Genomic DNA, 16,959 nt, shown 5'->3' on the forward strand with positions numbered 1-16,959 from the left:
CCCCAGTGCAAAATTATTGAGGGAAAACAAGACTGAACAAGTCTGACAACACTAAAGCTGACACGGAAAGTTAGAACTATCACTTATGAATTCCTTTTGCTAAACTAATATATTGGTTCTTAAACTAATGTATTAACCCTATTGCTAAAAAAAAAAAAAAACAAACCAACCTATATCAAATGTTGTAATATTGTGCAATGTTTGTAAAGTATGTCCTGCTGTGAAGGATTTTCATTGAGCAACTGTTGTAGATTAACCTCAGTATTCAGCCAAGAACCACACAGCTTCTTGCTAATTTCTCTGCAATGTGAAGTGGAAGAGAAAGGGAAGAGTATATGCGTGAGAACTTGTAGGTTGAGATAAAATGTCTAAAATGTATGAAAGAGTTTGATGGATAAAGCAAAAGCTGTGTTCACAAAGCAAAGCAAGATGAGGAATTCATTTACTACTTTTCACTGGCAGGCAGATGTTTCCAGCACAGCAGCGCACACCATGCATATCAGTTTCTTGGGAAGATAATGTCCTTGTCTTACATCTCCCTGCAGCCCCATTCCTCTTCCTTTCATCTAGCTTTAACAGCTGAATATGGTGTTTTACAGTATGTAAATTCCCCTTGCCAGTGTGGATCACCTATACTGGCTATTTTCCCTCCCAGCTTCTCGTGCACCCCCAACCGTCATGCTGGAAGGATGGTGAGAGAAACAGAAAAGACCTTGGTGCTGTGTAAGTGCTTAAGTGCTGTTAAGAAACAACTGAAACATTAATGTATTATGACCACTCTTCTGATCACAAATCTAAAGCATAGCACCATACAAGCTTTGCTGAAGAACATTAACTCTATCTCAGCCCAAACTGGTACAATGGAAAGACAAAAGCAGCAAAAGATGGATTTAAAATCATAAAATCGTAGAATCATTAAGGTTGGAAAGGACCTCTGAAATCACCTAGTCCAACTGTTCACCTATCACCAATATTTCCCACTAATCCATGTCCCTCAATACCACATCTACATGTTTCTTAGACACCTGCAGTGACAATGACTCCATCACCTCTGTGGGAAGCACAGTGCCTGACTACTTATTCTAAGAAGAATTTTTCCTGATGATGAGTTTCTTATATTCTAAGGGAGTGTCAGGCAGATAAGTGTCAAGATTCTGGCTGACCTCACCTTTGAGATAAAAAGTTATTTTTTCTGAGTTAAAAGATTGACCAGCACCTCGTGAATCACTGAGGGTATTTCACTACGATGAATGCGAGGCTTCAAGAATGAAGCAATTTTCCAAGGATTATCACCTTACCTGTTGCAAAATACATTTTTTTGCTTTTTTTCTTTTCTTTTCTTTTCTTTTTTTTTTTTTGCTTTTTTTTTTTTTTTTTTTGCTTTTTGTGTAAAATATAAATCTTTTCTAGGTATAGACCTAGATCTTTCCTAGGCTGAGAGAGTCACGTACCATTAAGCATAGTATATCATAATGACATCAAGGTCTAAGACAAATAGCTGAAACACAATGAGACAAAGTCAGAGAATTAGATAATGTCAAGAGCAGAAAGCTGCCAACACCAGTGTAGTTTTTGAGGTGTGATGCAAATGACGAATGAGGCTGCTCCCTCGACATTTAGTGACGAAAGTTTGCTCCTCACTCTACTCTGCTTGTGTTTATAGAATAGTTTTTCTGTGCCCTGGTGTACACACCATGTCTGCACTCTGTCAATCTAAAATTTCAATAGAAAGGTTAATTTTACATTTGGGGAAAAGAGGCTTTCCAACAGGTTGGTGCACTCCTTTCCTACCATTCATTGCAGCACCCTAAGAAAAGAATGCAGGTATTATCAACCTTGTTCAATGCCAGGAGAGGGTATTTCTGTTCAACTCAACCCTAGTGAATAACATTCATGTGGGGAATGGCTTCTTTGTGTAGGCTCTCTTATCTCTGCTCCCAGTTTTGGGCAAAGACTTTTCTGAAGAAAAAAATCTTGTGTCTAATTATATTGTGCAGCAGAAGCTACTGTGGGCAGTTTCTTCTCTGCTTGGGTAATGGAGTGAGCAAGATTGAAGTGATCACAGAAAATCCTACTTTGCAAACTGTGGCACTGGGTTGTCTGGGAACTCTGAAGAGCAGAGCCACCCATAGGAAAAAGCAAAATTAATTCCCATGTCTCTGCATTATATATCCTCATGGTTCTCGAGTTTCTTGTCAGAAGTATCTTTCCTACTTTCAGATCCAATAGGTCTCTCTGAAAGCCCTTATCAGGGAACATCTAAACAGACTGGACATATATTCATTCATGGGACCTGCTGTCATGCAGCCACAAATACTGAAGGAGCCAGATGATGCAGTTGCAACACTACTCTCAGTTTTCTTTGGAATGCCGTAATGATCCTTAGTCCTTCCTAAGGACTAGAAAAGAGCAAATCTCAAGAAAAGCAAGAAAGAGGATCCAAGGAACAAAAGACTAGTCTGCCTGCCATTGACTCTGGGAAAGGTGATAGAACAAATCCTTATGGAAATTATTTTCAATAATATGAAGGTAATTGGCATTTGTTCACATTGACTTCCAAAGAGATATCAAGTCTGATCGAATTCTGCAGTGAAACAATTTGCTTCCTAATGAGAGAAACTGCCTGAACTGCTGAGCTTAAAGGGTTGCTACCAGTGGCATAAGGGCCATGCATATGGTTAAGAAATTAGAGCATCTGACATGTAAAGAGAGTGAGAAATCTGAAATTATTTACCTCAAGAATAGAAGGTTTGTAGAGTCAAATCTAGCAGCTTGTATAAATACCTGATGGTGGGGGTAGAGCAAGGAATATAGAACCAAATTCTTGGTGGCATCTAGTGAAATGATAAGCAACAATGAACACAAATAAAAATACAGGAAATTTCAATTCAACATAAGAAAAACTACCCTTACTTTGTGTATGATCAATTGTGGTCACAGGTTGTCTAGGGAGGCTGCAGTTTTCATTTTTGGAGCTATTCAAAATCTTTCTGGACAAGGCTTATGCTTGGAGAAATGAAGTTGGGCTAGATTTCCAGAGATCTATTACAACCTCGGTCATTCTGTGAAAGGTTCTCAGTGCATCCTTGAAACTCTCCCCAAATTCTTCCTTTTGCTATTACTGTCCTTTACATGAATATTAAGGAGTTGGTGTTCCAGAGTTGGAATGATCACATCCTGCAGCTCATCTTCCTCTTTAGTATTTTCACACAATAAAAACAGCAGTGTCTCCCCTTTTCCCCAGCTTCTCTTGGTGTAGCTGAGCCAAATCCTGTCTTTGGTGCCTACACTTTTGGTTTCCTCATTTGCACTCAAGGGACCTCAGATTGCTATCAGTGTGATTCCTCTTCCCAGAGTCCCTCTGGCACCAATTTGTGCATGTCAAGCACATCTTCCCTCTTCTTTATGTACCTCTTCACTGTCCTCTACTCAGCTCCATTTGGAGGTAAATATTGGTGCCAGCATTGTTTATTATTAACAATGGACAGTGGGATGGAGTGCAACAAGGGAAATAATTTATTGTCCTCTATTGGTTTTCTACTAGAACTTTAGTACTTGTTCCCAGTTTTGGGCTTCCCAGCAGAGGAAAAAACTAACATACTGGTGTGGGTCCAATGGCATGCCTTTAAGATAATTTGGGGGCTGCAATGCTGTCCCAGTTATCTCATACACACATACCAGGGAAAAATGAGAGTTGAATTTGCTCTTAGGAAGAAAGGGGAAATCTCACTTGCAGTCTTCAGTTAACTAAGTAGAAAGTGTGGATAAAACAGAGCTGGGCTTTTCTCACATGTGTAGAATGAAATGATGAGAGCTATTGGACTAAGTCAGATAATGGAAAATTCCAGTTAGCTATTAGGATATTTATGTTAATCATTAATGTGGTCAAAGGCTAGGACAGGTTCCTTAGAGAGGTTGTAGGTTCTTTGTTGATGGTGTTATTCCTCGCTTGACTGGCTAAGGCCCAAAGCAGCCTGGTGTAACTTGAAAAATGTTAATTTTCATAGATTCCTTTTACCATAAAATGTGTGTGATTTTTAAATTTTCTGTTGTCATATGCATATGTGCACCAGTGCTTTCCTGGATCCACTAAGCTGTAGATTTAGTTTCTTATCATCCAGATCTCTCCTTCCTATAGGGTCTAGAAAGTAGCTTAGTCTACAGAATACAGCAAGAGTAACTATCCATATCTAGTGAGTACAAAACATTGTTCCAATGTCTATAAACATAAGGAGCCAGAACAGCTCTGTTTCCCAGCCTGGCAAAGTGATGTCCTTGCAGTACTGCAGAGGCATTATCCCTGAGCCATCTGGTGATGGCTGAGCAATGCGTTTACAGCAGTACAGAGTCTTATAGAAATGATGTGGGAAAGGATCCCCACATGAGATTTGGAAAATGGTGACACAAGGCCTCCTTACGCAGGTCCAAGCACAGAACATGACAAATCCTGTTCAGTTTCCAAGTAGAGACTAACCACAAAGAAAACTGGAAGTCATTGTCTCAAGGTTCTGCCAAAGGCTCCTTCTGTGCTCATCACAGCCTCAACCAACTTACCCAGGTCTCTCTCCCACTAAGACATCCTCTGCATACTTTCAGAGGCTGTTTGAGGCTATTTGTTTATTTCCATTCTGCCCAAAGCATACACTGCTTAGGTTCTTCTAATCTCCTATTTTCTTTGCCTTCCAATGGTATTCTCTTCTCTGAGGGTTCTTTTAAAATCTCTGTTTTTTTCATGGTCTCTGTGAGTCTGCTCTCTGCTCTGCTTGCATTCTTTCAGTTTTGTGCTATGTTTTTTCACCTTGTTAAGGATATTGTATGCTATATCTTTGCAGCTATTTTTTCCCATCTTTCTCAGACTAGTCTCTGTTATCCTTCACATTTGCAGGCTTTATGCTATTTTCTTACCTTTTCTGAGATTTCACTGATGTTCTTTCACTCTCTATTCTAGATCCTTAGCCTCTGCAAGGCTACTCTGTATTCTCTTGGACTCTTTCAACCTCTTCACTGCTTTCCTAGCCTCTCCAAAGCTGCTATGGCTCCTTTTAAGGCTTTTAGTCTGTTTTTTCCCCTTTCTAAGCTGACTTTGAAGCACTTCCCATCTTTTTACAGCTTATTTTTTCCTCACCTTCCTGAAGCTCATGTGGGTTTTCTGGGGCTGTTCCAGACTGTCTTCAAGATTCTTGGCTTTTCAGCAGCTACTCTTCTTTCTCCTGGGAGAAAGCCTCCCTACTTTTTAATTCCCCACTCCTGGGCTATTCTCTGCCATTCTATCCTTTCTTAGCTGTTGCAGTGGTACTCTCTCTAGTGCTACTGAACTTTCAGAATCTCTGTTGCTTTCTTGTCATCTCCAAGGTCTGTGTTGTATTCCCCATGGTTCTTTTTTTGCCTTTCTACAATTATTTTTCTGCCTCTTTGAGGCTACATTGTGTTCTCTGAATCTTTTACAGAGTATATTTGATACTCCTCTTGGGGTTCTTCCAAGCTTTATGCCTTTTTTGTTTTGTTTTCCTCTAAAAACCCTTGGGTACTCTGGAGGTCCTTTCATCTCTGTGATGCTTTATTATTATACCTGAGGCTCCTCTGTATTCTCTGGGTGGGTCATTCATCTTGTTGATTTCTTTGGCCTTTCTGGCACTGCAACATTCTATTCCCTCTGGAACTTACAGGCTTTTTTACTTTCCATTAGACTACTTCATTTCTCTGACCCTCTTTCAGACTCTTGCTTTGTTGACTTCTGCTTGTTTTCATTGTTTTGTGCGGGCTTTGCAAACACTTGGGGGACTATAATGTGATCTTTGTCTATCTCAGTATTTCATCAGTTCTTCTGGTTTCTATGAGACTTCTGGCTATCTTTCCATTATTTTCTCCTCTCTAATTTTTATTCTCTGGGACATGTACAGATTGTTTTCTATATTGTGAGGCTCTCAAAAACAATTTGCTGAGCTTTGCAGTCCTTTCACACCTATTTCTCTTTTATTAGAATATTCTCTTGGAGGAAGATGAGATAGGATGTGAGAGACAGACCTGATCTTTTCAGAAATGCACCAGCTTGAAGACCTTAGCTGCAGGTAGAGTCTGTTCTTAATAGAATGTAAGTGCAACTTCTAGGGAAGGCAAAGAATGAAAGGCATTGACTTGTGGCATTGAGAGGAAGGGCCCACCTACAAGTTTAAAACTACAGCGTTCGCTTCTCTTAAAAATGATGATGAGCTAGTTATGCTTTCATGTGAAGTATCTTGGTGAGAATCATGCAAGATCTCCAGCAAGAAGTGGTAAGTAACAGTAGTGTGCAACTTCCTTCTGCAGTCGACAGGCCAATCTGATAACCTGGCTTATCATCTAGAGAAGATTGCTGTTTGGATCTGGGATGTTGTTGTGAGAGTATGTCCAGCTTTGTGATTCTTACTCCCTGCTATTTCTTCCATGTAGATACCAATGATATTGCCTGGGGCAACTCTGACTACAGCATGGTGTCCAACCTTTTGTCTTGCCTCAGCCAAAATGAGTGAAGAGGAATTGCCTTGGGATGCATACAAAATATAGATAAGTAGTAAAACCTATTTTAAATATATTTTTATTAAAATGTGAAAAGGAGCAACAAAAACATAAAATTCGTGGGATATTTTACCTTGTTTTTGTGAAATTTATGCATTAATGTCTGGTTGGAAAAGACTTTGAAGATCATTGAGTCCAACCACAACCTAACCATAATACCCTACCTCTAACAGCCCTCCACTAAGTCATGTCGCTGAGCACCACATCCAAATGGTTTTTAAACAGATCCAGGGATGGTGGATAGCATCACATCAATAAATGACATGAATAAAACATGATTATGAAATGAGGGATGTTCCCAGGACAATCTATAGCTAATGCATCAAAATATATGAAATTATATGACTTAACTTGAGCTTTCCAAAATTTATTTTGAACACTGCTATAGTTTGAAACATAGCACAGTAAGTTGATTTTCACCTTGAAGATGCATGTTTAGTTCATTTAGATGATCAGTCAAATCCACCAAAAGTTCTAAATCTGTGAGCCATTTACTCCCCCAGTTCCCACCTAGAGGCCCAGGGATGCGAGCTTCAGGGATGTGAGAAATACAAGAATCCTGGCTGCCAGTGAAGACCTATTCTCATATTTCTCACATCCCTGAAGCTCGCATCCCTGGGCCTCTAGGTGGGAACTGGGGGAGTAAATTCCCCCACTGTAAAGGCAGAACAAGTCCAAGAACACCTCATGAGACTGAATGTATACAGCTCAATGGGACTGAATGACATGCAAACCAGGGATCAAAAGTAGATGGCTGATGTGGTTGCTGAGCCGCTCTCCACCATATTTGAAAAGTCATGGCTGTTGGATGAAGTCCCCAGGGACTGGTAAAAAGGAAACATAACTACCATTTACAAGAAAAGAGGAAAGACCTGGGGAACTACAGGCCAGTGAGCCTCACCACTTTGCCTGAGAAGATGATGGAACAGATTATCCTAGAAAACATGTTAGGGCATGTGGGAGATGAGCAGGTGATCCAAGATAACCAGCATGGCTTTACCGAGACAAGATCATGCCTGACCAAACTGGTGGACTTCTATGACGGAGTCATGACATCAGTGGACGATGGAAGATGACCAGTGTCATCTACTTGGATTTGTGAAAGGCCTTTAACATGGTCTTTAATATGACACTACATCCTTATCTGTAAATTGGAGAGATATGGATTAGAGGGGTGGGCTATTCGGTGGATAAGGAATTGGTTAGAAGGCCATAGACAGAGGGTTGGGTTGAATGTCACTATGTCCGGGTGGATGCTGTTGAGAAGCAGTGTCCCCAGGAGCCTATCCTGGGACCAGTGCTCTTCAACATCTTCATCAGTGACATTGATGACCAGCTCAAGTGCACCCTCAGCAAGTTTGCCAATGACACTACGCTGAGTGGTGCAGTTGATAGATTAGAAGGAAGGGGCACCATCTAGAGGAACCTCAACAAACTTGAGAAGTGGGTCCATGTGAATCTAATGAAGTTCAATATAGCAAAGTGCAAGGTATTGCACTTGAGTAGGAGTAATCCCAGATACGTATGCAAGCTGGGAGAATAACTCCTTGAGAAAAGCCCTGTGGAGAATGACCGGGGAGTCCTGGTGGATGAAAAACTGAACATGACCCAGCAGTGTGCTCTTGCAGCTCAGAAGGCCAATGGTATCCCGGGCTCCATCAGAAGAGGGGTGGCCAGCAGGGACAGGTGATTGTCCCTCTCTACTCTTCCCCCATGAGACTCCAACTGGAGTATTCTGTCCAGATCAGGGGATACAGGAAAGACATGGAGCTGTTGGAGATGGTCCAGAGGAGAGCCACAAAGATTATCAGAGGGGTGGAGCACTTCACTTATTCCCTACAAAGACAGGCTTGAGGGAGCTGGGCTTGTTCAGTCTGCAGAAGAGAAGGCTGCAAGGAGATCTTATTGCACCCTTCCAGTATTTAAAAGGGGATTATAAAAAGGAGGGGAATCAATTTTTTACTTGGGTAGATAGTGACAGAACGAGGCAGATTGGTTTTAACCTCAAGAAAGGAAGGCATAGATTGGATATCAGGGAGAAGTTCTTCACAGAGAATGGTTAGGTGCTGGAACAAGAGAGGCTGCAGATGCTCCATCCTTGGAGGTGTTCAAGACACAGTTGGATGGGGCTGTGGGCAACCTGGTCTAGTACAAGATCTGGAGGTTGGTGGCCCTGCCTGTGACAGAGGGATTGGAACTTGATGATCCTTGGGGTCCCTTCCAATCCAAGCTGTTCTATGATTCTGCAATCTTCAAGTTCAGGCACAAGTTTCCCTTTGGTTCCATAAATGACTTAATTTCATCTCACAAATCACAAAATCACATGTTAGAATCACAAAGTTTAGAGTGAGGGCAGAGAAAGCATACAGTTGAAGTAGGGCTGCCAAAAATAGTAAGCATTCTTATATTTGCTTCTGAGGAGCCTGTGAAAGGAGGAAGATAGTTCCAGGACCATATAGACCCAGGACCATAGTTCCACACAGGGCTAAGACTGAGAGGAAGATGTGTTACAAATGCTGCATTTGTCATGTGGTTGGAAAGGAATTGCTAGAGAAAAGTGATGGCTGCAGAAAAAAAATATTTTCTCAGTAATACTTGTGAAAAGTAAGGTCCTTTGGACTATGGTTGGATTATGGTTGAGTACACCACTGAAATTGGAGTGGGGCTGGAAAGAGCCTGCCAAAGGAATGTCAGGACTGCAGAAGAATTCTCTCATAATATGGAGTCTGTGGAGTTAGGTTAGAGTTGAAAGTCACACCTCTACTGTGATATAGGCTGGTTTAGCAATAGGGGAGAGTATATTAATTTAAGGACCAATATATTAGTTTAACAAAAGTAATCCATGAGCCTTAGTTGTAAAACTTTCAATTTCAATTCTGCTTGGTGTGTGAACAACCTTGTTTTCTTTTCTCAATCTCTGTGAACAGTCTTATCTTCCTCAACAATTTTGCTTCACAAGAAGCTCTGGAGTCATAATAAACTACTTCTATCTTTTTGCACCCAACAGGTGCAAAGGGATGTCTTCCTCAGATTTCAAATAAACTGTTTTGGAAGTTGCTTGTTCTGGCCTAACAAGCAATGGAAATTTGCCAAATTGGGGGAAAACAGCTAAAGGTCAGCCATAAGCGATGACGCTGATGATGGAAAAATAAAGTAAGTGGGCATATGATCACCCAAGACACTACTGAGTGGGATATTAGCATATATAAATGAGTTCTTGGAAAAGAATGAATATGTATGCCAATAAACTTTGTATGTATGTATTAACTGTTTAAATGTAGAACCTGAACTCTGTGCTTGTTTGTCAAGTTGCCTGATACATATCATGAGGAATAAAGGAATACCACTTTCTAACACCACACTAGAGTTAGAGTTTTTTTTCCTGGATTATGGATGACAACTGTGACTGAAATAGGATTACCAAAACAAAAGCATCAGTTACAAATAAAATTTTTCTCAGGAAAAATAATTTTCTGGCATAAGTGAGGTCCTGTAAGAACCTACAGGTTATGGTAAATGATGACAATCAGAGAAAAGCACAAAAGCATATTACAGTGGTACTGAAAAGGGCCAGCCAATGAAGGAAGACTGAGGATCTTGAAAAAGAGGGTCTTAACCTATAAGATACTTAAAGTTTAAGAGAATATAGAGCTCTGCATGTGCAGTGAGAAAAGTAAGGCACTGAAAAAGGTAATGCAGTCTGTAATTAAAATCCATCTATTTGAGTCATGGATTGGAGTCTTTGGACTATCGGTCAGTTTGGATTCTGGTTAGGGCTGAGAGGCTACAGCTAGAGTGGGGTTGGGAAGGGGCTGCTAAAAACAAGTGAAAGCTGCAAAGACATTTTTTCTCTGAAGACTGTTGTCACTAGTGGAATGAATGTAATCACAGTTATCATTGTCTCGCTCAATACAGATAACCTGTTGCTTTAGTCTTCTTCCTATTATCTTAAAATGTTTTGTACCTCTTGTCTCATTTTCCCTCAGAATGTGCACCTTCCAATGACAATCTTTTCTCTGCTTGTCTAGGCATACTCTTGCCTGCAGAGCTCACACTCCCAACATACTTTTCAACTCCAAATTCCATTTATCCTCCTCTTAGCATACATGGCTTCCATACCCATTCCTCTTCTCTCTGTCAAAGTTTTAGTTTTCTCACTCTGACTGACTCCAATTCTAGGCCCCACAACTCTCACTTCACATACTTTCCCCAACCCTAGCTTATAGTAAAACTTCCAGCTCCAGCCTTCTTCCACTTGATTTGAAGTAGGGCACAACGTAATTTGTTACTTGTTTTTAGAAATAGCTGATATGAAAAAAGTAGAAATACCATATATTTTAGTAGCATATTTTAAAAATATAGTTGTTGAATTGCTGTATTATGTGATTAATTCTTGCATTACTGTAATAGCTTTTAGATGTTGCAAACAGTGTGGATGTAACATTATAGACTAGAAAGCATGCTGTAATGTTCTTCTGTTTTAATAAGAGACCCTTGGCAAAAGAAACACAATAATGAAAGCAGAGACCTCCACACAAGGCCAAATTGTGTCATTCTGGGATTAGGTTGGGATGCAACAGGCAGGCATCAAGTACTCCTCACTATCCTCCTTACCTTCTGCACCCCAGTATACATCACTAAAGGGCAGGTTAACACCCCAGTAAACAAACAAACAAACAAATAAACAAACGGGTTGTCAAACTTATCTCTATCCAAGGATGAGCAGATGTCCAGAAATAATGGCTGAATGCAGAGTGAACAAATGCCACTATTTTGTTGCATCGATGAAAAAAGTTCATCTAGAGGACAAGCAAGGAAGATCACTGGATGAAGTACAAGACTGTTGGCTGGACTGTCATGATGCTAAAAGGACAGTAGATGGTAGAAGATACCATGGAATAGAAGACCGGAAACCTCATGAATCACTGTCTGAGCATGTATATGTTAATTGTCTCATGTGTAATTCATGAATATGTACCATCTGTCGAAATATAATGAACTCTGATCATGTGATGAACTTGTAATCTTTGAAGTGCTTATGTTGGAAATATCCCCAGCGCTTTCTGGTGCCACTGATAAAGAATACCTGACTTAGCAGTAACAAAACTTTGCTGTTAAGTTTCTACACGTCTATTTCTTCGATTCACACTCAACTCACAAACTAAACAGTATGGAAGTTCCAGTTTCCTTCGAATCGCAATCCTTTGGATTGCAAGACACAATACTTTCAGAGTTCATACGCTACTAGCTTCCATTCACTCAACACTAGATACTCTGAACTATCCAGTCCCTCTTTGTTCCTAAGTGGCTTCAAATTCTAGTCCTATCCTTCTGACTTAATACATCTCCATAACTGTGCACATATTCTCTGGCTTTAGCCCTTTATCTCAGCCACATCCTTCTTCTGTCCTGCCCAAATGGCTCACTGTTTACCAACCCATTCAAGCAACTCCTGTGGAATTTCAGCGACATTTAAGTAGGAATGGATCTCTGTGAGTCATTTTAGGTATTTTTTTAGTGATAAAGAGGGTGGGAAAGAAATGAGCTCCAAGAAGCACCTTTTAAAATATCCTTTATTTGTGTATCATCCTATTAAAAAAGCTTTTATATAAAGGCAAAAAAGGTATTGCATAGAAGAAACACTGGTGCAAACATCACCTGGTGGGAATGGTATGTTGTTTGTGTCTTTGTGTCTACTATCTACTGCACAACAGACGGCTGGCTAGTCTGCAGGCAAACATCTCCATGTTTCCCCACGTAGGCTACAGGATGAAGCTGTTCAACCCTATAAAAGTAAGTTACATCAGAATGTGTGCCCTATTCCATGCTGCTCCCAAAAAATATCAGCTAGGAAAATACCCTTTTCTTTCTTGTCTTCTCTATGCTTGACCAACATACTGCCCAAAAAAGACCACGAGGAGCAATTCTGCTGTCTTCTGCTTGCACTTCTGTGTATGTTTGTAGTCCATGTATATTAATAGTAATGGAGACAGTGGGGAGGGACACAAGAGAGTTGTAAGAGGGTTGGCATAACTTGACCATAGTCCAAGAACTCAATGCACAGAATACACAACTAATCTGTTATCATTGATAAATTTACGCCATTGTTGGTAACATCTCACATGCTATGTGCAGAGAGTGTGCTCTTTTCAGTTCTCTCCACCTGCAATTCCTATAACTAAAAACCTTGGTACCACCAAGAGGGAACATAATTCACTGCTTTCACTTCCACAGTTTTCAAGCAGTTTTCCCAATATGTCTCTGCTAAGCGCTGATGCTGCTTCCAAACATAAAGCACAGTGAGACAGCAGATACACTACAATCTGAAGAAATATTCAAAGAAACAGCATTTTCACACACTTGAACTCTGCTTTCAAGAAAACACGATGCAGAGAGGTATGTATTGATACAAATCAATATTTGTGTATACTAAATATATTTTTACTGAATTATCACTTTTTTAAATTTAAAAACATGCTAAAAATTTGCAGCTAAATAACTAAAATGATGTTTGGGGAAAACGCAGAGAAAGCCACCCATCAGCATAAGCAAGAAAAGTGCATATATACACGAGACCAAACAGTTACGAGACAGTGCTTTCCATGACAAACTTACTGATGCAGCCTCACAGTTTCCAAGGCTGTTTCTGTTGCCTAGAAAATGGCATTACTTTTCTTCTCCTTTCAGGATGTCTGTCTTCTCCCACATCAGTGTGTCAGCTAGAGACACAAACCAGCCCTGCTCTCGACTACCTTACTGTAGAGTGGCTTCGCAGAGATGAATACACAAAGCTTGTGTAACTACCTCAATTAATATTGTGTTTAGAATGATAAAAGTAATCTTCAGATTAAGATCTGTTGTATTTACTATTAGATTGTGAAATGGAATGAAGCATTCTAAAAAAAAGTTTAGATGGAAGGCAAAATAGTCAAATCTGCAACTATGCATTTCTTCTCTGTTTTACTGATGAACTTTAAATTTTATTTTTTTTTACTTTCCTATTATTTTCACTAATTTTTTTTTTTTTTTTTTTTTTTTTTTGTATAAAAGCTGTATGTAGATTGAAATTTAAGTTGTAGCACGTACCACTGTGCAACCCAAGAGGACAGATGTGATGTGATGCATCTTATTCTTCTCAAACCCCAAAGAAAATTAAAAAAAGCAAAGCACCTCTGACCAAAGGGAGAATGTAAGAGAGTCATTAGATAAAAATTGTTCTGTCTTTCTTGTAGAAATAGCAACACATTTTAGTAATTTTGTATACGGTATTTTGTATACGGTCTTACATGTAGCAGCAAGTATACTGGGCATCAGAGCCCCTTCTTTGATGAGCAACATCTCCAATGAGGCTCAGATGTTCTTGGTCCCAATTTTTGTTAGAAATGGAATTAAAACTGGATTCAGTTACTGTGCTTCCCTTCTACTCCTTCCCTGGATTTCAAAGGCAATGCAAATTAAATAGCTGAGCCCATACAGTGTTCTTCAGTAGGCAACAAGAGATTTATGAAACTTCAGACATCATGCTCATGTGGACAAGGGCCATTCTTTAAGATTAGTAACGGCCTTTATCACTGTAATACCCAAAATACAAATTCATCTCTCTTGTCCCATGCATTCACACTCTTTCCATCATACTGATCTCAAAGGAACATCAAAAAGTGAAAGAGTGCACACAAAATGCTATTGCTGTCTGATTTACAAATGCAAACAGAACCTACTAGGAAGATAAAACAGGGTACTCATACTTTCCAGATAGGAAGCGGCCCAATTGTTATTTCAGCTCATCATGAAAAGATTGGCTGAATTATACAACGAAACCAACGTATTTTCAGAGTTTAAAACATAAATATTCAGACTGGACATTAGGAGAAATGTATTTACCACAGGAGTAGTTTGACATGGCACGGCTCTGAATGGGATACCACAGAGGCATAAAATCTCCATCCTTAGCAGTTTCTGTTATTCAGTCTAATAACATCATAGTGAATTCCATCTCACATGGATCACAGCTCTCTTTTGAGAGTGACACTGGATGAGGTAACTTACAAAGATCCCCTCTAACTGCCAGTTAATATAAGCTGAATTAATATAAAGTAGAATTCTTTTCAGAGCTTAGTTAAGCCCTGACTGGAGCTAAAACACAACATGCTCTAATGGCCTTTTCTTCTTCCTTCACAAAACTGTAAAACTTAGAAGAGATTTCTTTAAAAAAAAAAAAAAAAAAGTAAATGGAATTGGCTTGCAATAAAATGGCATTCAAACTAGAATTTTTGTTCAGATTTTGTAGTCAGAATATGGCTAAAAAATATGCATCGCATCTCAGTGAACTCTTGATCACATGACTGGGTAGATCTGGCAATCTCCCAGCATGAACCAGTTCTGTGCTGAAGGTGTGACAGTGCATAGTCTCTCTCAGTTTCTTTTGGAAATTGCCCCTTTTCTGAATCTGCTCTTCTTTAATCAAATTCATGTTCCTCTCTGTCCAGAGACGTCTTTTCCAGCTCAGAGAGATAGCTGTCATCTCTTTGATGGAACCACTTCACTGAAAGGCATAGCATGACAAAATTGCAATAAAATTGCTACCCCTCTTTCTAATATCCCGCAGCACACCATGCTTTATGCAAATTTTTTCAGACAGTACAGTCTGTGAAACCTGCTGCCAAGTGACCAGCAGACCAGACTGCAACCTTTCTCCTTTATGCCAGGGAGAATTACTCACTTAGCCATTACTTTTAGATTTCAAAGTAGCATAACATCAAAACAGTCTAACAAGGAGCACCAATTACAGTGTCACAGTCTGCTTTGGCTGGGTAAAGACACTGAAATTTAGCGTCACAGGAGTATTAAGTAGGAGGTAGGAGGAGTGTTTCTCAAGTAGTGAACTTGAGAAACAGTTTCTTTATCTGTCCTCCCCAACTGTCAACTTTGAAAAACATATCCTCAGAAGATTGCACAGTGGTTTCTACACTAACGTACAATAAATGTGTAAAAACAGATATACTATATAGAAGCTATAAATCAGGCTACTAAATTCTAAGCTATATTTATCATAATATTAATAATCATCATTATCATAACAAAAAAGTATACACCATCAGGTACAAGAAGCTCCAATTCATAGGACTCCCAGTTAGAGTAGCTTTTACAAGACTTCCAGTGAATTGAACTTGAGGGTTGAAAACGTAATGGAAGACTTTGAAGAATTCTCCCTTAAAGTTTAACTTATATAACTTTTGCACATTTAGCATGTATTGGTAGAGCAAAACGTGTTCTTAAATCAAGGGAATAGTCTTGGAAACAGATGTATGATTTTGTTTAGAAAATCATGTGTTCGGGAGCTTTTCCCCCTCTCTTTGGCAAATAAATGGCAAATATGAAACAGAGAAAAATATGAATCAAACAACAAGTTGTGATAATATCTGTACAAGTAACAACAAAGTAGATCAGACAGTGGGACGGATTCACTCAGCAGGGCTTGGCTTGATACTCTTTGCAGTCTCTCCTTTTGTTCATTTTTATGATCAAACAGAAGGGCTGATGTGATAATGTTTCAGAGGCTTTAGGCATCATATTTTTTGCCAGTCCTGTGAATCTGCTGGAAGAGTGTCATGGAGAAGGCCATGCCAAGAATCTGAAGGAAAGCAAACAATGAAGGCTTCAGTACAAGAAGATGGCCAAAACTACAGTGTGTTCATGGTCCAACTTTAGTTTTAAAAGACATTCTAAACTAGTCAGCTTTCTCAGTCATCAGCACTGTCAGTAAACTAGGATGCATATTATAAAGGCACACAGCGATGCCTGAAGATGTATCATCTGTTAAAGCAGTGATGAAAGCAAAAAGGTCTCTCAGGGGTCTTGGTCACACATGAAAAAAAAAAAAAATTAAAAAAAAAAAATCAGAAAAACATAATTGTGTCACTTTTTTATCCAAAATCTTGTGCTTGATTAACCAAAAACCTGTGACTGAAAACATCAGATTCTGGCAATCTGTACGAAGTACAGCAGTTATACAGGAGTGCCCAAACAATATTACACTATGTTGATACATCTGCATTTCCTTTTTTATGCACATATTAACTTCCTCAGTTCAATACCCATTATTTAATTCATTCTGGCAATTTCCAGAACTTGCTTCCAAATTTAAAAAAGTACAGTGCTCTAAGAGACAAGGTAACAAACGGATACTAAACCTGGTAACCCCAGGCTCTGAAGTAAAAATGCAGATAAGTGAAACCCCACTATAGCATGTCTTCTTTGAGGGTCAGCATGATGACTGACCTGCATTCTATACAAAGATAAAGCCTCAAATAAGCTCATAGAATAAATCTGACATTTTTGAAAACATGATCAAACTCAAAGCAGTTGAGGACCACTTTTCATGTAACAGAAACAAGGATGTTCAGA

At 39.4% G+C, this 16,959-nt stretch overlaps 2 protein-coding genes across 6 annotated transcripts in view; one reads left to right on the plus strand and one right to left on the minus strand.

The window, feature by feature from the left end:
• The window catches only part of LOC125697541 (protein arginine N-methyltransferase 8), a 152,374-nt gene extending 137,590 nt beyond the window's left edge, over positions 1–14,784 (plus strand). The window contains exon 12 of the transcript XR_007378839.1: positions 6,430–14,784. The gene's annotated coding sequence lies outside the window, so the exon portion shown is untranslated. The remainder of the gene's footprint in view (positions 1–6,429) is intronic.
• The window catches only part of TSPAN9 (tetraspanin 9), a 141,191-nt gene continuing 138,986 nt past the window's right edge, over positions 14,755–16,959 (minus strand). For all 5 annotated transcript variants that reach the window (XM_048954924.1, XM_048954941.1, XM_048954933.1 and 2 more), the window contains one exon: positions 14,755–16,186. In XM_048954924.1, coding sequence (XP_048810881.1) covers positions 16,115–16,186 — 72 coding nt within the window. In that variant the 3' untranslated portion in view covers positions 14,755–16,114. The remainder of the gene's footprint in view (positions 16,187–16,959) is intronic.

Source organism: Lagopus muta, chromosome 1 (genome assembly GCF_023343835.1).
Source record: "Lagopus muta isolate bLagMut1 chromosome 1, bLagMut1 primary, whole genome shotgun sequence".
NCBI lineage: Eukaryota > Metazoa > Chordata > Aves > Galliformes > Phasianidae > Lagopus > Lagopus muta.